General features: G+C 45.2%; 1 protein-coding gene across 1 annotated transcript; it reads right to left on the bottom strand.

Moving 5' to 3' along the window:
- Positions 1–9,394: 9,394 nt before the first annotated feature.
- DBX1 (developing brain homeobox 1) lies at positions 9,395–14,042 on the bottom strand. The gene is made up of 4 exons (XM_061407691.1): positions 13,616–14,042; positions 12,890–12,991; positions 10,747–10,949; positions 9,395–10,335 (listed from the first exon to the last, which is right to left on the bottom strand). The coding sequence occupies exons 1-4, from the start codon at positions 13,983–13,985 to the stop codon at positions 9,973–9,975; spliced, it is 1,038 nt and encodes a 345-aa protein (XP_061263675.1). The 5' UTR covers positions 13,986–14,042; the 3' UTR covers positions 9,395–9,972.
- Between the last annotated feature and the right edge of the window lie 737 nt (positions 14,043–14,779).

Raw genomic sequence — 14,779 nt, 5'->3', positions numbered from 1 at the left:
GAGTTTTATTAAAGTGAAAAAGGGACAAAGAAAGCTTCTGACATAGACATCAGAGGGGGGACGGACAGTGCCCCCCCCTGTCTAGTCTTAGCAAGGGAGCTCTATACTTTTTAACTGGTTTTACAATAAGTCAAAAGAATGTCTCAAGGTTGTAAAGATCTTGCTAGACCCACTCCCACAATTTACATTTTAAGATGACAGGATTAGTCAGAAGTTTCGTGTTAAGGAGAAACATGTCCTTGAGCAAGATACATTTTTATATTGACTAAGACAAAGCAATGTAGAAAAAAATGTTTGTCCTTTTCTCCTCCTTGAGAACTCCAGATCCCTATCTCCTGGGGAACCCTGGACTTCTTATCAACCTCCCTGGGAATTGACTCTCTCAGGTGCCCCATCAAACCAGAGAGAGGGGGAGATCACTGGCGTAACTCGTAAAGGAAGTGGCATCAGGGACTAAAGATAAAAATCTTGGGAAATATCTACATTAAGAGAAATACAGAGGGTGACGAGCCCAAGGATGAGGCTTCTCCAGCTTGAGGGGCTGAGAGACATCCGGCAGTAGCTAGAGGGGAACAGAAGAGGAACGAGATTTTTCAGGGCACATTGCAGGGAAGGTCACGTATCTATGCTGATAGGGAGGTGCTAATGAGAAAGATGGGCTGGAGATGGATCGAGGATATCTGGAGGGAAGGGAAGAATTGACAGAGGAGTGAGCAAACTGAGGACCTGGGGAAGGCACCAGCTGGGGTTGCGTCTGAGTTTTTAAGTGGGAGTGGTTTGAGCTTAGCCAAATATTAGGTCGGCCAAAAATTTCACTCGGGTTTTTCTGTACGATCTTACGGAAAAGCCCGAACAAGCTTTTTGACCCCACCCAGTAGTTCCCTTCCATCTCTCCTCTAGTAAAACACTTTGTATGTTTAAAGGATGGACTCTCAAAGTGTGATGTGGGACCCTTGGGCGCCCCCGAGATCCTCCCATAGCACACAGTGGGATTTTCTGTACAATAGAGGCTGCATGTGCCGTGGTGTCTCCTCACGGCTAATGGGAGTCTTGTGTTTCTTAGAATTTTCTAAGGCGGTGACTTTAGATTTATGTAGATGTTTAGTGATTAACTTAGTTTTTTTCTCAGTACTTCTGTTGTGCTTTTACAGCTGTCTTCAGTTATACCTGCTATGACATCTGTAACCTTATTATCATCCAGTAAATTACTGTTTTGAAATTCCCATATTTTCCTTGCATCTATGCAGAACCATAAGAAGTACAGGTGGTTGTCTTGTTTAGCAATAATATTTTTAAATTTTTGGAAAATGTTCCACTCTGTGAGATTTTGCCAAAAACTACTATTATTTTATAATTTTATATTTTATTTTAAAATGAAAGAAAATGTGCAATATATTTTTCTTATATTTAAGGGTGAATTGTTGACTTTTGAAATGGAGACTAAAAGAGTCACTTTCTCAGTCCATTGCTGCACTGTCTACTTCTGAAGATGCTAAAACCGATAAAAATAACATATCAGAGTTCAAGGAAGGCAGGAATATACTACTCCCATTCCCCACAAAAACAAAAATGAAAATTGGATGAAACAGTAGAAAAAGAAAGAAAATATGGTAAAAGTTAATTTTGTAATATTTGGCCTTTCTTGTTTTATACAACAGACCATTTGGGAGTAGATGGTTCCAATTAAATTGTACATCATTCTGAGATCAATCATTCAGACTGTAAAGAAAGGAACTGAATTGCCTTTTTAAAACAAAAACAAAAGACACTGTTTGAAAATTAAGAACAGTTTGTTACAGATTTTCAGACTAGAAACAGAAAGGCCACTGGAGTAACTCACTGAGTAACTTAGCGTCTTGCATTAGCTAAGGAACTACCCTCTACTGCTGAGAGACTAATTAAAACCCTGTAAAGCCGACAATGCTGAACACCTGCTGGATGAACAGTCAGTAAAAGAAATCATGGTGGTGCCCGTTTCCAATGATAGAGTAACTCATCAAAGACAGAGTTAATAAATCATCTGCAAAACTGTACCTTTTGCTTTGAAAATGGACAGATCTGCACAGCTGCCCAGACATCCTATTCTGTGTTACTTAGTATTCAAAACAGATAATCATCAAAGAATACCTGGAAATGCTCGACAACAGACATAAAGCTTGCTGAAATATTTAAAGTGTTGAATACCTTTTTGAATCTTAGGTTTTATTCAACCACCACCTTGACGTTTTTAGTGACAGCTCAAAGCTGGTTGTTGGTACAAGTGCTGGCACCTTGGCACAAATCAAGGCAGGGGTGCTACACTACGCCAGTGGGCATTGCTTTCTCTGCTGACTGTTGCCCAAAGACAGCCAGTTTCCATTAAGAATGTGCTTGGTGGGGCAGGAAAAATAATGAATGTTATCAAATTCCAATGCTTGTAATCCTTTTAGTGCCTTGTATGATGACAGGGGAAGTGTGCATGAAGTATTTCTGCTACATCCCGAAATGTGATGGTTACTTAAGGAACAGCACTTGTGCGGTTGAACTAGCCACGGTCTTCATGAGACTTCATTTTTAAAAAATATTTATTTATATTTATTTGGCTGTATTGGGTCTTAGTTGTGACCTGTGGGATCTAGCTGTCTGACCAGGGGTGGAACTCAGGCCCCCTGCTTTGAGAGCATGGAGTCCTAGCCACTGCACCACCAGGGAAGTCCCCAAGACTCCATTTTTTTAAAGATTTATTGTATTTTTGGCTGTGCCGGGTGTTCATTGCTGTGCACAGGGACTACTCTCTAGCTGCAGTGCCCAGGCCTCTCATTGCGATGGCTTCTCTTGTTGCAGAGCACAGGCTCTAGGGCTCAGGCTCAGTAGTTGTGGCACGAGGGCTTTAGTTGCTCCATGGCGTGTGGGATCTTCGTGGCCAGGGATCAAACCCATGTCCCCTATAGGCACATTTGTATCCACCGACCGCTAGGGAAATCCCGAAAGGAATTTGGGTTTCAAATTGCTACTAACCTTTACAAAATACCGCTTGTCCAGTTTTGCTGTTATTGTATCGAAGAGCCACAATCACATAAGGTTAATCAAATACTTCTTTTCCAATTGTGTATTTCTATGAAGCCAAGTTTTGTTCCTATTGTAATAGATTGTATAAATAGACAATTCGGCTGTCTCCTATTAAGCCAATCATTAAAGAGCTTTGCAGAAATTTAAAGTGTCAGTCTTCTGACTTTTTTGTTTTGTATATATCAATATTTACCTTTTGTAAAATATGGTGTTTATATGACTATTTAACAAAATTGTTTTAAAATGAAGTAATAAGCATTTATTACTTCCATTTGTTACTCTAAGATCCCCTGGAGGAAGGCCCGGCAACACACTCCAGTATTCTTACCTGGAGAATCCCGTGGGCAGGGGAGCCTGGTGGGCTACACAGTCCATAGGGTCACAGAGTTGGTCCCAACTGAAGTGACTTAGCACAGCAAGCACATAAGCATTTAAATTTTTTCTCAGTGTTAATTTCTTACACCAAAAGTATTAATAGATAAAACAGAAACAAAAAAATCTGTTAGATGTTCAATGATTTTTAACAGTGTAAAGGGTACTGTAAGGCACTGCAGTTTGAGGATCACTGGTTTAGGTTCAGGGATCAGGGCTAGTGATAAGAGAGATTCAGGTGGATAAGAAAAGTTTTTAAATAGCCGTTAATTTTTTTCTTATAACTGCAGAATATTAAAAAGCCTAAAACTCTATTAAGTGTACCTGTTGGTTGGAGTTTGGTTAAATGGGTTTTTACCAGTTTAGTCAAGGAAGCAGGATGGTGTATTAAGGTTAGAGGCACCTGAATTTGGATTCTGGCTGAGGTAAGCAGGGGGAAATTACCAAAACTCCTGGCCTCAGTTTATCCATCTGTAATGTGGGATAATAATTTCTAAGTTAGACGGGTTACTGTAAGGATAAAACTTCTTGTAAATCTTTGCTAAAGTGTGATCTGTGGACTAACAAGGGTGAGTGAAAGTTGCTCAGTCGTGTCTGACTCTTTGTGACCCCGTGGGTTATACAGTCCTTGGAATTCTTCAGGCCAGAATACTGGAGTGGGTAGCCATTCTCCTTCTTCAGCGGATCCTCCCAACTCATGGATCGAAGCCAAGTCTCCCATATTGCAGGCAGATTCTTTACTGGTTGAGCCACCAGGGAAGCCCAAGAATACTGGAGTGGGTAGCCTATCCCTTCTCCAGTGGATCTTCCCAACCTAGGAATCGAACTGGGCTTTTCTTCACAGCAGGCAGATTCTTTACCAACTGAGCTGTCAGGTAAGCCCTTAACAGGGGTTAGCAATGCTAAATACTCTGAATCATGATCTATATTTTATTTTATTATTATTATTTTTTTAATTTGATTTTATTTTTAAACTTTACAATATTGTATTAGTTTTGCCAAATATCGAAATGAATCCGCCACAGGTATACCCGTGTTCCCCATCCTGAACCCTCCTCCCTCCTCCCTCCCCAACCCTCCCTCTGGGTCGTCCCAGTGCACCAGCCCCAAGCATCCAGTACCGTGCATCAAACCTGGACTGGCAACTCATTTCATACATGATATTATATATGTTTCAATGCTATTCTCCCAAATCTCCCCACCCTCTCCCTCTCCCACAGAGTCCATAAGACTGATCTATACATCGGTGTCTCTTTTGCTGTCTCGTACACAGGGTTATTGTTACCATCTTTCTAAATTCCATATATATGCGTTAGTATACTGTATTGGTGTTTTTCTTTCTGGCTTACTTCACTCTGTATAATAGGCTCCAGTTTCATCCATCTCATTAGAACTGATTCAAATGTATTCTTTTTAATGGCTGAGTAATACTCCATTGTGTATATGTACCACAGCTTTCTTATCCATTCATCTGCTGATGGGCATCTAGGTTGCTTCCATGTCCTGGCTATTATAAACAGTGCTGCGATGAACATTGGGGTACACGTGTCTCTTTCCCTTCTGGTTTCCTCAGTGTGTATGCCCAGCAGTGGGATTGCTGGATCATAAGGCAGTTCTATTTCCAGTTTTTTAAGGAATCTCCACACTGTTCTCCATAGTGAAATCCCCAGGTGATCTTATGCTCCTTAAAGTTTGAGAAGCACTAATGTGTAAGGCCCCTAGCAGAATGCATGCCTGTCGCAGGTGCTCAAAACAAAACAAAAATTTTCCTGTTAGTATTTACTATTCTTCGGTTTATAACTATTTTAGTCTTTTGGACTAAAGTAATTGGTTTGGTTTTTAAAAACACATCTGACCAGTTAATTTAGTGTTTTTCTTTTACTTTATTATTGGTCTAAGTAACCCTTCAACTCATTTGAAAGATTTAGAGCTTTCAGACATATGGTTTAGACTCTAGAGGGTCTCCATCCCTCCTTTTAATTTATTTATGTACTCAACACATATCAAACACCTAATATGTGTTAGGGACTATGCGTAACACTAGGTACTCACCCTTGTGAAGTTCTGCTAAAGGAGTTACTTAGAGTCAAAATGTGCCATTTTCATTGAAATATGTATGGGGAGGGAGGAGGGAGGAGGATTCAGGATGGGGAACACATGTATACCTGTGGCAGATTCATTTTGATATATGGTGAAACCAATATAATATTGTAAAGTTAAATAAAATTAAATTTAAAAAAATGTGCCATTTGTAATCCTCAGGAACTAAAACTTTGTGCATGTAGAGGAATAACATACATTAAAAAAAAAAAATTTCAGAGTATTTTTTTTTCCTTTTCTGGATTTTCTTAACTTTTATTTTATTTTAAAATTTCATTTGCATTTATTTTTTGCGACATTATTCCCAGACTGTAAGTTTTTTTTCTTCCATTTCTTCTGGAATATCTTTTTCTTCTGTGCAGCCTCCTCTTCTGGTTTAGGAACAGTCTGTTCTTTTTCAGTTAGGATCGTTTCAGTGTGGCAGGGAGAGCTCAGGTACAGGTTAATCCCACCGTGAGCCCCTATTTTGAGGGCTTTGTTCACCTGGACGTGCTCAGTGAGCAGAGAATCTACATCTAAGCCCTTCAGTTCAGCTTTACTCTCTGCATTTTTGAGCATGTGCAGTAAAAATCCAGCACTCTTTCTGGGCCACAGACCCTGTGTCCAGCCCCACTGTTTGGCCTGTGCACACCTACCTACTCCAACCCACTGACAATGGAATGGCACATGTCACTTCTGTAGAGTGTCATCCTTCAGATACTTGGTGACTTTTCAGATACCCTTAAGGGCCTGGGCGGTTTCATGAGTGTTCTTAAAGTGAACACAAGGATTTGAACCTCTGCTTTGCTTGATTTTGTCGGGTTTTCTGGGTCAAGTGAATAGCACATCATTTTTAGAGGTCATCTCAGGCTGCTTACCCCGAAAGTTAACTTTTATTAACATAGAAAAAAACTTTATTTACATCACAGAATACTTTTTGGTTTGAATTTTACATGGCCTTATGATAATATTGCTTACCTCAGGGACTTCCCTGGTAGCCTAGTGGTTAAGACTCTGGGCTTTTACTGTCCTGGCATCAGTTCAGTCTCTGGAGAGGAAACTGAGATCCTGCAAGCCACATCACACACACGCACACACATGCACACATATGCACACACATGCACACACACACACATATTTCTTACCTCAAGTTTTTTCACTTGCCTGCCATAATTTTGACCATTACTGGAATTTTAAATCTTCGAACATGTGAGTTATTTTTCCAATACTGAAATATTACTGAAATTCTGTACCTATTGAACAACTCCCTATTTCCCTATGACCCCAGCTCTTCAACTGTAATTTTACTTTTTGTTTTTATGAATGTGGCTCTATTAGATACCTCATATAAGTATGATGATATGGTATTGGCCTTTTTACTCCTAGCTTATTTCACTTGGCATAATGTTCTTAAAATTTATTCATGTTGACATGAGAACATGTGACAGGATTCCTTTCCTTTTTAAAGTGGAATAATATTCCATTGTGTGTGTATACCACTTTTTCTCTATTTATCCATTGATAGATATTTGGGTTGCAAAAGCTGTTGTGAATAATGGGAGTGATGTGAACACGAATACCTCTTGACTATTAAAGATCATGCTGGTATGCACACGGGTGTGCCGCTAGACTACTTTGATGTGGACATGACTCCATCCCCATGCTGGCAAATAGTTCTTCACTGTAAGTAATAACTGCAGGCTTGAACTGGCAGAGAGGGAAAGGTGGGGCATTTCTGGTCAAGATTCCATCTCTAGATATCCCTCTGGGCAACAGCAGAGAAAAGGAGAAAATAGCCTGAATTATTCAGAGCAGAAAGGGTTTCCGGTCTGAAAAATTGCATGCCTACCATATGCAGGACACCATGCTAACATTTTCATATGTGTTGAGGGGGAAATGTGGGATATTTCTTGAAGTAAGATAATTATGATAGTTAAGATCAGTTTTGCTCCAAATTCCCATGGCACTGAAGTGATCCCCAGTGTCATGCATGGGCCCAGCAGGGGAGGATATCCTAACCTTAGCATGGAGGGGGCTTGTTTTTTTTTTTTTTTCTGAAAAGAGTTGAGAATAAAATATATTCAAATTTCAAATATAATACAAACTACTGAAATTTAAGCTTGACAACTTCTTTCCAGGCTGTCGGAGTATCAGTTCAGTTCAGTTCAGTCACTCAGTCGTGTCCGACTCTTTGTGACCCCATGGACTACAGCACGCCAGGCCTCCCTGTCCATCACCAACTCCCAGAGTTTACCCAAACTCATGTCCATTGAGTCGGTGATGCCATCCAACCACCTCATCCTCTGTCGTCTCTTTCTCCTCCCACCCTCAATCTTTCTCAGCATCGGGGTCTTTTCAAATGAGTCAGTTCTTCACATGAGGTGGCCAAAGTATTGGAGTTTCAGCTGTGACACTTCACTTTTGTCAGAGTATATGTTAGCATAATAACCAACTGTGTGTCTGTGTGACCCATATGGCAGAGATCAGTCTCTCCAAGGGCACAGAGCCTTTGCCAGAGTTCTAACTGATGCTATTCACTGGTTGCTGGTTAAATAAATCATTGTTGCTGACAGTCCATCTTGAAAGAACTTAGTTTCAGTGGGGAGCCCCAGAACCTGTATCAGGTTCCCTAGTACTGCCTGTAGATGATATTGCTAATAAAATCAGTTCCTACACAAAAATCAAAACCAGCTTCGAGCTTTCCTGGGGACTAGGAAAATATGCCTTCAAGGAGGGAAAGAAAAACCATTGCAAACTTGAACCATTTAAAGTGACTTTCATTGATTTATTTTAGTCTATCGGTTCAGTCCCCAGAGTAGGGGAGAAGGATGACTCCAGACTCAATTTGTTGGTGTCACTTCACTGGAGCTATTTTACTTGTAACCATAGTGAATTTGGCTATTTTATGGTAGGGCTTCCCTGGTGAGTCAGATGGTAAAGCATCTGCCTGCAATGCAGGAGACTCAGGTTCGATCCCTGGGTCAGGAAGATCCCCTGGAGAAGGAAATGGCTACCTACTCCAGTATTCTTGCCTGGAAAATCCCATGGATAGAGGAGCCTGGTGGGCTATAGTCCATGGGGTGGCAAAGAGTTGGTAACTGACCAACTAACACAACAACAATGGTTCAGGGAAGCAGAAAAGGCACTGGCCTGAGAGTCAAAAATGGCTTCTAGTCCTAGCTTGACCTCTAACTAATTGGGTGCTTTAGACATGTGCCTGTCCCTCTGGAATATGAGCACACCTTCTGTAAATTCCAGCGGCCCTTGGACCAGAATAGCTCCATTCCTCAGACTGGAATAGCTTTAACAATCTGTGAGTTAGGGATATTGCTTGATCATTGTGTCCATTCTACTTTTTATTTGGCATTTTTCATTTAATACATATATACATATATAAAAATTTGTACACAGTAGAAATACAAAATAAGTAATTTCTTCATAAGTTATGCAATTAAACAGCTACCTTTTTAAAGTTTAAAAAGCATTGTAAAAAAGAAAGAGGAAATCTAGTCAGTTCTTTATATCATTCATAATAACCTTGGTATAAAATATCCATACACGTGTACAAAATAGTGTACAGTTCATAAAAGCTGTGCAAAGACAGCAAAGTTCCATGAAAAAAAAAATCAAAGAGGCTTGTGGGTCTCTATCTGTTCACCTCAGGCCCAATGCTCAGTGGAACATCCCTAGTCATGATAAAAGGGCATAAGGGAGAATGCTTGGTTCATATACCATAGATGCTGAAATAGTAAAGAAAATACTTTAAAACACACGGACAGAAATACAGCTTGACTCTTCCTCCCATTTAGAGATCTCACTTCTTTGCCCAGAGAGCACTGGGAATAGGACACACGGAAAAGATTTAGTGTTTATGCAGTACCTTAGACCAGAAGGCACAGGTTTGTGGGGGGTTTTTTGTTTGTTTGTTTTTTAGTTCTTGAGCTTTCTAAGGCCATTGCTATAGAAGACTGGGTCACCAGAGTTTGGAGTTGGCTAGGATGTGGTTGCTACCTAAGATGGGGATGTAGAGGGGTCTGGGAAGTCAGGGGTCTTGAAGTTATAGGCTTGATATTGTGAGATATCCTGTCTCGGTTTCCTACTTCATACAGGCTTTCTTACAAGGTTGTTGCTGCTGCAGCCAGTAGCGCCTGGCACACAGCTTAAGCCAGGCTGTAGGAGTGAACACCCCTACTGTGTTTAAGATAGCTTGCAATAAAACACGATAGACAGGACCCCTTGTGGAAGAGTTAAGGCTGGGACCAAGACCTAAATTTAACTTGTGCGGAGAGGGCTGTTGAGGGAGGGGTGTAGGGGAAAGAAATGTCGTTTGGGGCAACGGAAGGGGCCAGGGTGCCCTCGGACAAGGTGACTTCTGCAGCAGCGAGCGGCAGCGGGCCGAGTGAACACGCACCGAATCCCACCTCTTCAGTTTCAAAGCACTCGTAATCAGTACCCCGGGGGGCGCGGGGGCTTCTAAGACACCGTGATCTCCTCCTCGCCCTCCTCGTCGTCCTCGGAGTCGGAGAAGTCCGAAGCTTTGTCGGGGCTGCCTGAGCGCGCGGGCGAGGTGGGCAGCGGCGCTTCCAGCCTCGGGTCCCGCAGGTGCCGAGGGTCGGCGGGGGCCGCGTGATAGACCAGGCGGGGGCGGGGGCTGCCCGGGCCCTCGTCCTCCTCGTCGTCATCGTCCCCGGGACCCTTCTGGCCCACGTCGCTGAGGTCCGGGTGCGGGTTGAGTTTGGTGGGAAGGGTCTGCTCGCGGCAGCCCCCGCTAGACAGGAGCTCGCGTTCCTTGGAGTTCCGCCACTTCATGCGTCGGTTCTGAAACCAGATTTTCACCTGGGGCCAAAGGGGTGAGAGCAGGGGAGAGGGGAGGTTAGCGCGGAGCCCCCGCCACCGTCTTTGCCAGCTCCCCACCCCTTAAAGTGAGTTGGGACGCCACGTGGCACTTTCCATTCAGCCCCCAATCTCATCCCCGCCACCCACTTCACGCATCTCTCGCCGGGTCTTAGGGTACCTGGCCGAGGTGGGCGGGGGTGGGGTCGCTGCTGAGCCTGGGAGAGACGGGGCAGGGAGAGTGGCTATCTATCGCGAGGAGCCTCCGCGAAGCCGGCTCTCGCCCCTTTCATCCTCTCTAGTCCTGACTGCATCTGTACACTGGGACCTAAACGGTTTCCTAGAACCCTCCCATTTAGACCATGCCTGGCGCGGGGTGGGGGGTGGGGGGCCCTACGGGGAGACCGCCCTCACCTGTGAGTCTTTCAAGCCCAACTTGGCCGCCAGCTTCTTGCGGTCCGGCTTGCTGATGTACTTCTGCTTCTGGAACATCTTCTCCAGCGCCTTGCGCTGCACGTCGGAGAACACGGCTCGACGCAGCATGCCCCTGCGAGGCTTGCCGCGGGCGGCCAGTGGCCAGGAGAAGGTCCCCGGGATGGGCACGACGCTGGAGGACGCTGCGGAGGCCAGGAGTGCTAGGTGAGTGAGTGGGCGGTGTCCTGCCCCGTCCGCCCCTCCTTTGCGGCTTCCTTTGGTTTTCCTTTCTGATCCTTCGTCTCTTTAAAGCTCTCCTTTTTCTCCCCCTGGAGAATAGGCTACGAACCTACAAACCTGCGAGAGTGAAAGGCGCTTTCCGCCCAAATAACTTTCCCTTTCAACCGTGCAAACCCGGATTAGGTAAAACCACGGAAACACAGAAAACAACCCCCACAATAGCCTGTTTCGTTTTTCCATTCAACGGTCTCAGGGAAACCAAACCTGCGTGCATCAGCTAATATAGCAGGAGAAAAAAAAATAAGTTACAAAAGTAAAAATAAAATAGCCAGCCGAGGCCCCTTGGGTTTCCCCCCTAAGCTTTTAGCACATTGGTGGCTTTTGCATTCTTTGGATGAAAATGAGGTGCTTTACTGATTTGTTAGGAGAAAATCCGCTTTGGATTTTTTTATTTTTGGAAAAATCCAATCAGTATTCATCTTTTTTATATTAATCTTTCCTCCCCTCATCCGCAAAACGTAAAGAATTCGGCCCGAATACATGAAAAGTGGCAGCTAATTAGCACATTGACCGCTTCCCAATGGGTATTGGCATGATAAAAGGAGGGGGTAAGGGGGTGGGGGAGAGTTTCGCTTTAAGGGAGGAAAAAAAAAAAAAAAAACCCCAAAAGAAACAGAGACTCTAATGAAGCGTGAATGGTAATTGTGTAGTAATGAACTAACAGAAAAAGACTGAGGACAAGCAGCGAAAGCCATATATTACTGGGACAAAAGAGATTTACACTTTCAAACTAAACACAACTGCAGGCCAAGACCATTGGGAGAATACTGATGGCAGAGGCTTCTCTTCCCCGAATCATTTTCATTAAATGGACATGAAAAGCTATTTATAAAGCTTGGGTTGTTTTTGTTAGAGCATTGAGCTGGGGGAGAAAGGGAGCAAATTCCATTAGCAGCAACAGCATGAATGGTGGGAGGGGGGACGGTTGGTGAATTCTCTCTCCCCCTTTCAAAAATCAATTGCGTGTTTCTTTCGCTGATATTGGGAAGTGCTGTCGAGGTTTTACTCACCGCCCCCCACCCCCGACCATACCCAGTCTCCCTTCCCTTTATAAGAGTTCCCGTCTCCTCAGTCTTGACCAGTTGTAGAGTTTTGAGTCATCACTGGGATTGCAGGATGAAAACTTCGTGGAACCTGCTTAAGGTGTTTCTCCTTTAAACTGGGACCCAATTATGGACCTCCCTCCGACTTCCAATTTTACGAGTTCTACGGTCTTTAAAACGGTTTGGCGGTGGGGGGAGGGTATGATTTGGGAAGTCGGGCTGGAAATAGAGGGTTGGGGGTGTGGGAGGATCTAGTCCCCCTCCCCCGGGCGACCCCAGGCATCCCACACAAGAGGGCACCCCATGTGGTCTTGTGAAAAGCCCGAAGCCCTGAATGAGTTTTAAAGAGAAATTAGCCCCGGCTGGTAGGTGTCTCTCCTCGGCTCGGAGGGGCGAGGGCTGGTCTGTGTGTGGCTGCCCGGAGGAGCTGACCAATTGGTCATGGTGCTGAAACCTTTGTGGGGAATCGTGGCCAAGTGCACTGACTCTGTGGGAAAACGGCGGCGTGAAGGGATGCCAACAGTTCCGCGCCGGGAAGGGAACCGCCTCAAATTGGGACCATGACAATTCCTGCTAATTTGTAGAGCAGGGAATTGGTGCAAAGTGTCAAGCAGTCACTGCTTGTGCTAAATAGGGCATCAAATTGGCGCGACGGATTCGTGAATGTTGTACGTCTCGCAACCTCTGAACCAGAGCGTAACCCCGTGGGGTGGACGGAGAAATATGGCTTCGGGGCAGGGAGCGATGGGGTGGGGCTGGGGTGACTCCAGCCTCCTGAAAGGAAGGGGGACGAGACTTACCTGGGAAATAAGAAGATCTGATGAAAGGCTGGAAAGAGCCTTCAAAGTAGGGAAAGGCAAAGGTCTTGGGAGGGACACTCTGGAGCAAGGTGGGAGACGTTTCTGGGAGTGAGGGAAGGAGGAACAGAAGGAGGAAGACAGGGAATTTGATTAGGTCACCTGATTATTGTACAGGACAGTGAACACATGACATGATTACATCTTAGGCTGGTTTCAAAGGCTTCTTCCTCAATGAAAGAGTAAAATAAATGTTTCCCTAACACTGTCTCATCTGTAGAACTCTCCCCATAGTCCTCACAGTCACTTACCCACCTCCCCCCAATATCATCCTAGGCGCAAACAAGATGGGTAGAATTGGAGCGGGGGAGAAAAGAATTGCAGACCCACAATACTTGTTAAGCTAGTAAATATGTTGTCTTGGGTTTAAGAAACGGGCTTCCAGAAGCTGGAGGGCAGAAACGCAGAGGCCCAGGGGCGTGCGCTCGATTTCCCTGCACCAGGTACTGTGCGCACTCAAACTGCAGGTGTTCACATTCATTCTGAGGGTGGGGCGAACCTGGCGGCTTTCCTTTCTGGGAATCGTCTGGACCTACGTGTCACATTGCTTGACCTGGGTCCTCGGGGATCTTGTGTTAAGTGTGTGCGCTGCTGTGTGCGTGGGTACCCGCTGCATAAGGGAAACTGAGGCCAGAACAGAACAGCCCTCAGCGTTTTGCTTTCACTTACCGGTTCTGGGCGCCGAGGAAAGGATGGCGTTCACTCCAAACTTCAGAAACGTGGGCTCGCTGGCAGGGGAGACGGCGGTCTGCGGTGAGCCACCCCGCCGGCTGCCCGGGCCCGGGGAGCCCAGGTCCGAGGCTCCGGTGTCTGTGAGAGCCGCAGGGGCCCCCGGCCTAGGGGGCGACATACTGGGGGTGGGCACGCTGCCTCGGGGCAGGTAGGCGGGGGGTCGGCTGATGCGGATCAGATCCTCCACCAGGAAGCTCGAGTGACCGGAAAATGCCGACTGCAGGGACTGGGGCAGCGTTAAGGTGGGCGTGGGGCGCAAGAGGCTGGGGTACCCGGCGGGGGGCGCGAGGAGGCCAGGGAACATCATTTTAGGCGCAGGGCGGGCCGAAAAACTTCTTCAAATGGCCAGGAGGTAAATGCCTGACTTCCCACCCCTCCCACCCCCGTGATGCCCTCTCTCTTGGGCTTAGCAAACGTCTTTAAGGAACGATCCTACTTGGGCGTCTGCGAGTCCTCCGTAGTCCTCCCGTCGAGGTGATGGTTTTATAGTGGCCTGCCCGTTAAAGCGCTTTGAAAAGTGACAGCTCTGACAATGAAGTTCAACAAAGTTCTCCACTCGAGCTTCATTCGCCGGAGGCTCTGGGCGATCTGATTGGCGCAGGGGTGCAATTTATGATTGGATTAGTCTTCATAAGCATGGCCCGCACAATGGGCCGGCAACAAAGGCTGGCGCGCATCAATTCTGCGTATCGACCGCCTCTTTGCAATACAGTGCGCCCCCGAAGCTCTCGCCAGGAGTTTTTGTTCTGGAGCAACACCCGGGCTAATTAAATGCCTATTTAGAAGTTTCAGATGACATCTTGCCTTATAGAAAAGGAATTATTTAGAGAACACACTAAATTTATTTGCAGCTCCCCTGCTGAGCCTGTAAAATAAATCAATAAATATTCATAGAAACTCATCTCCAGGCAATCAGTAAAATAATCCTCCCCCCTTGTGCAGAGGGCAATGAAAAATTTCAAGTCAATGAACATAAAAATATACTCCTTCTCCGGTCTCTGCCCTCCCTATACATTACCCCAGCTGAGGCATAAAGCAGCTGTGAGGGGTGGGTTAAATAAACGTGGAGTAGAGGAGTGCTGTTCTAAAATACTAGGGAAA

Source organism: Bos javanicus, chromosome 29, assembly GCF_032452875.1.
Source record: "Bos javanicus breed banteng chromosome 29, ARS-OSU_banteng_1.0, whole genome shotgun sequence".
NCBI classification, from domain to species: domain Eukaryota; kingdom Metazoa; phylum Chordata; class Mammalia; order Artiodactyla; family Bovidae; genus Bos; species Bos javanicus.
Note: the sequence above shows the minus strand (reverse complement) of the source record. Positions and strands in the feature narration are given on the sequence as shown.

What these genes read in the sequence shown, in the direction of transcription:
- DBX1 (XM_061407691.1), bottom strand. Translation starts at nt 13,985, where the DNA reads ATGATGTTCCCTGGCCTCCTCGCGCCCCCCGCCGGGTACCCCAGCCTC. An exon ending in TTCCTCGGCGCCCAGAACCG is followed by an intron (nt 12,992 to 13,615) that starts GTAAGTGAAAGC and finishes CCTCACTCCCAG; the next exon opens with AAACGTCTCCCACCTTGCTC. An exon ending in CAGATCTTCTTATTTCCCAG is followed by an intron (nt 10,950 to 12,889) that starts GTAAGTCTCGTC and finishes TGGCCTCCGCAG; the next exon opens with CGTCCTCCAGCGTCGTGCCC.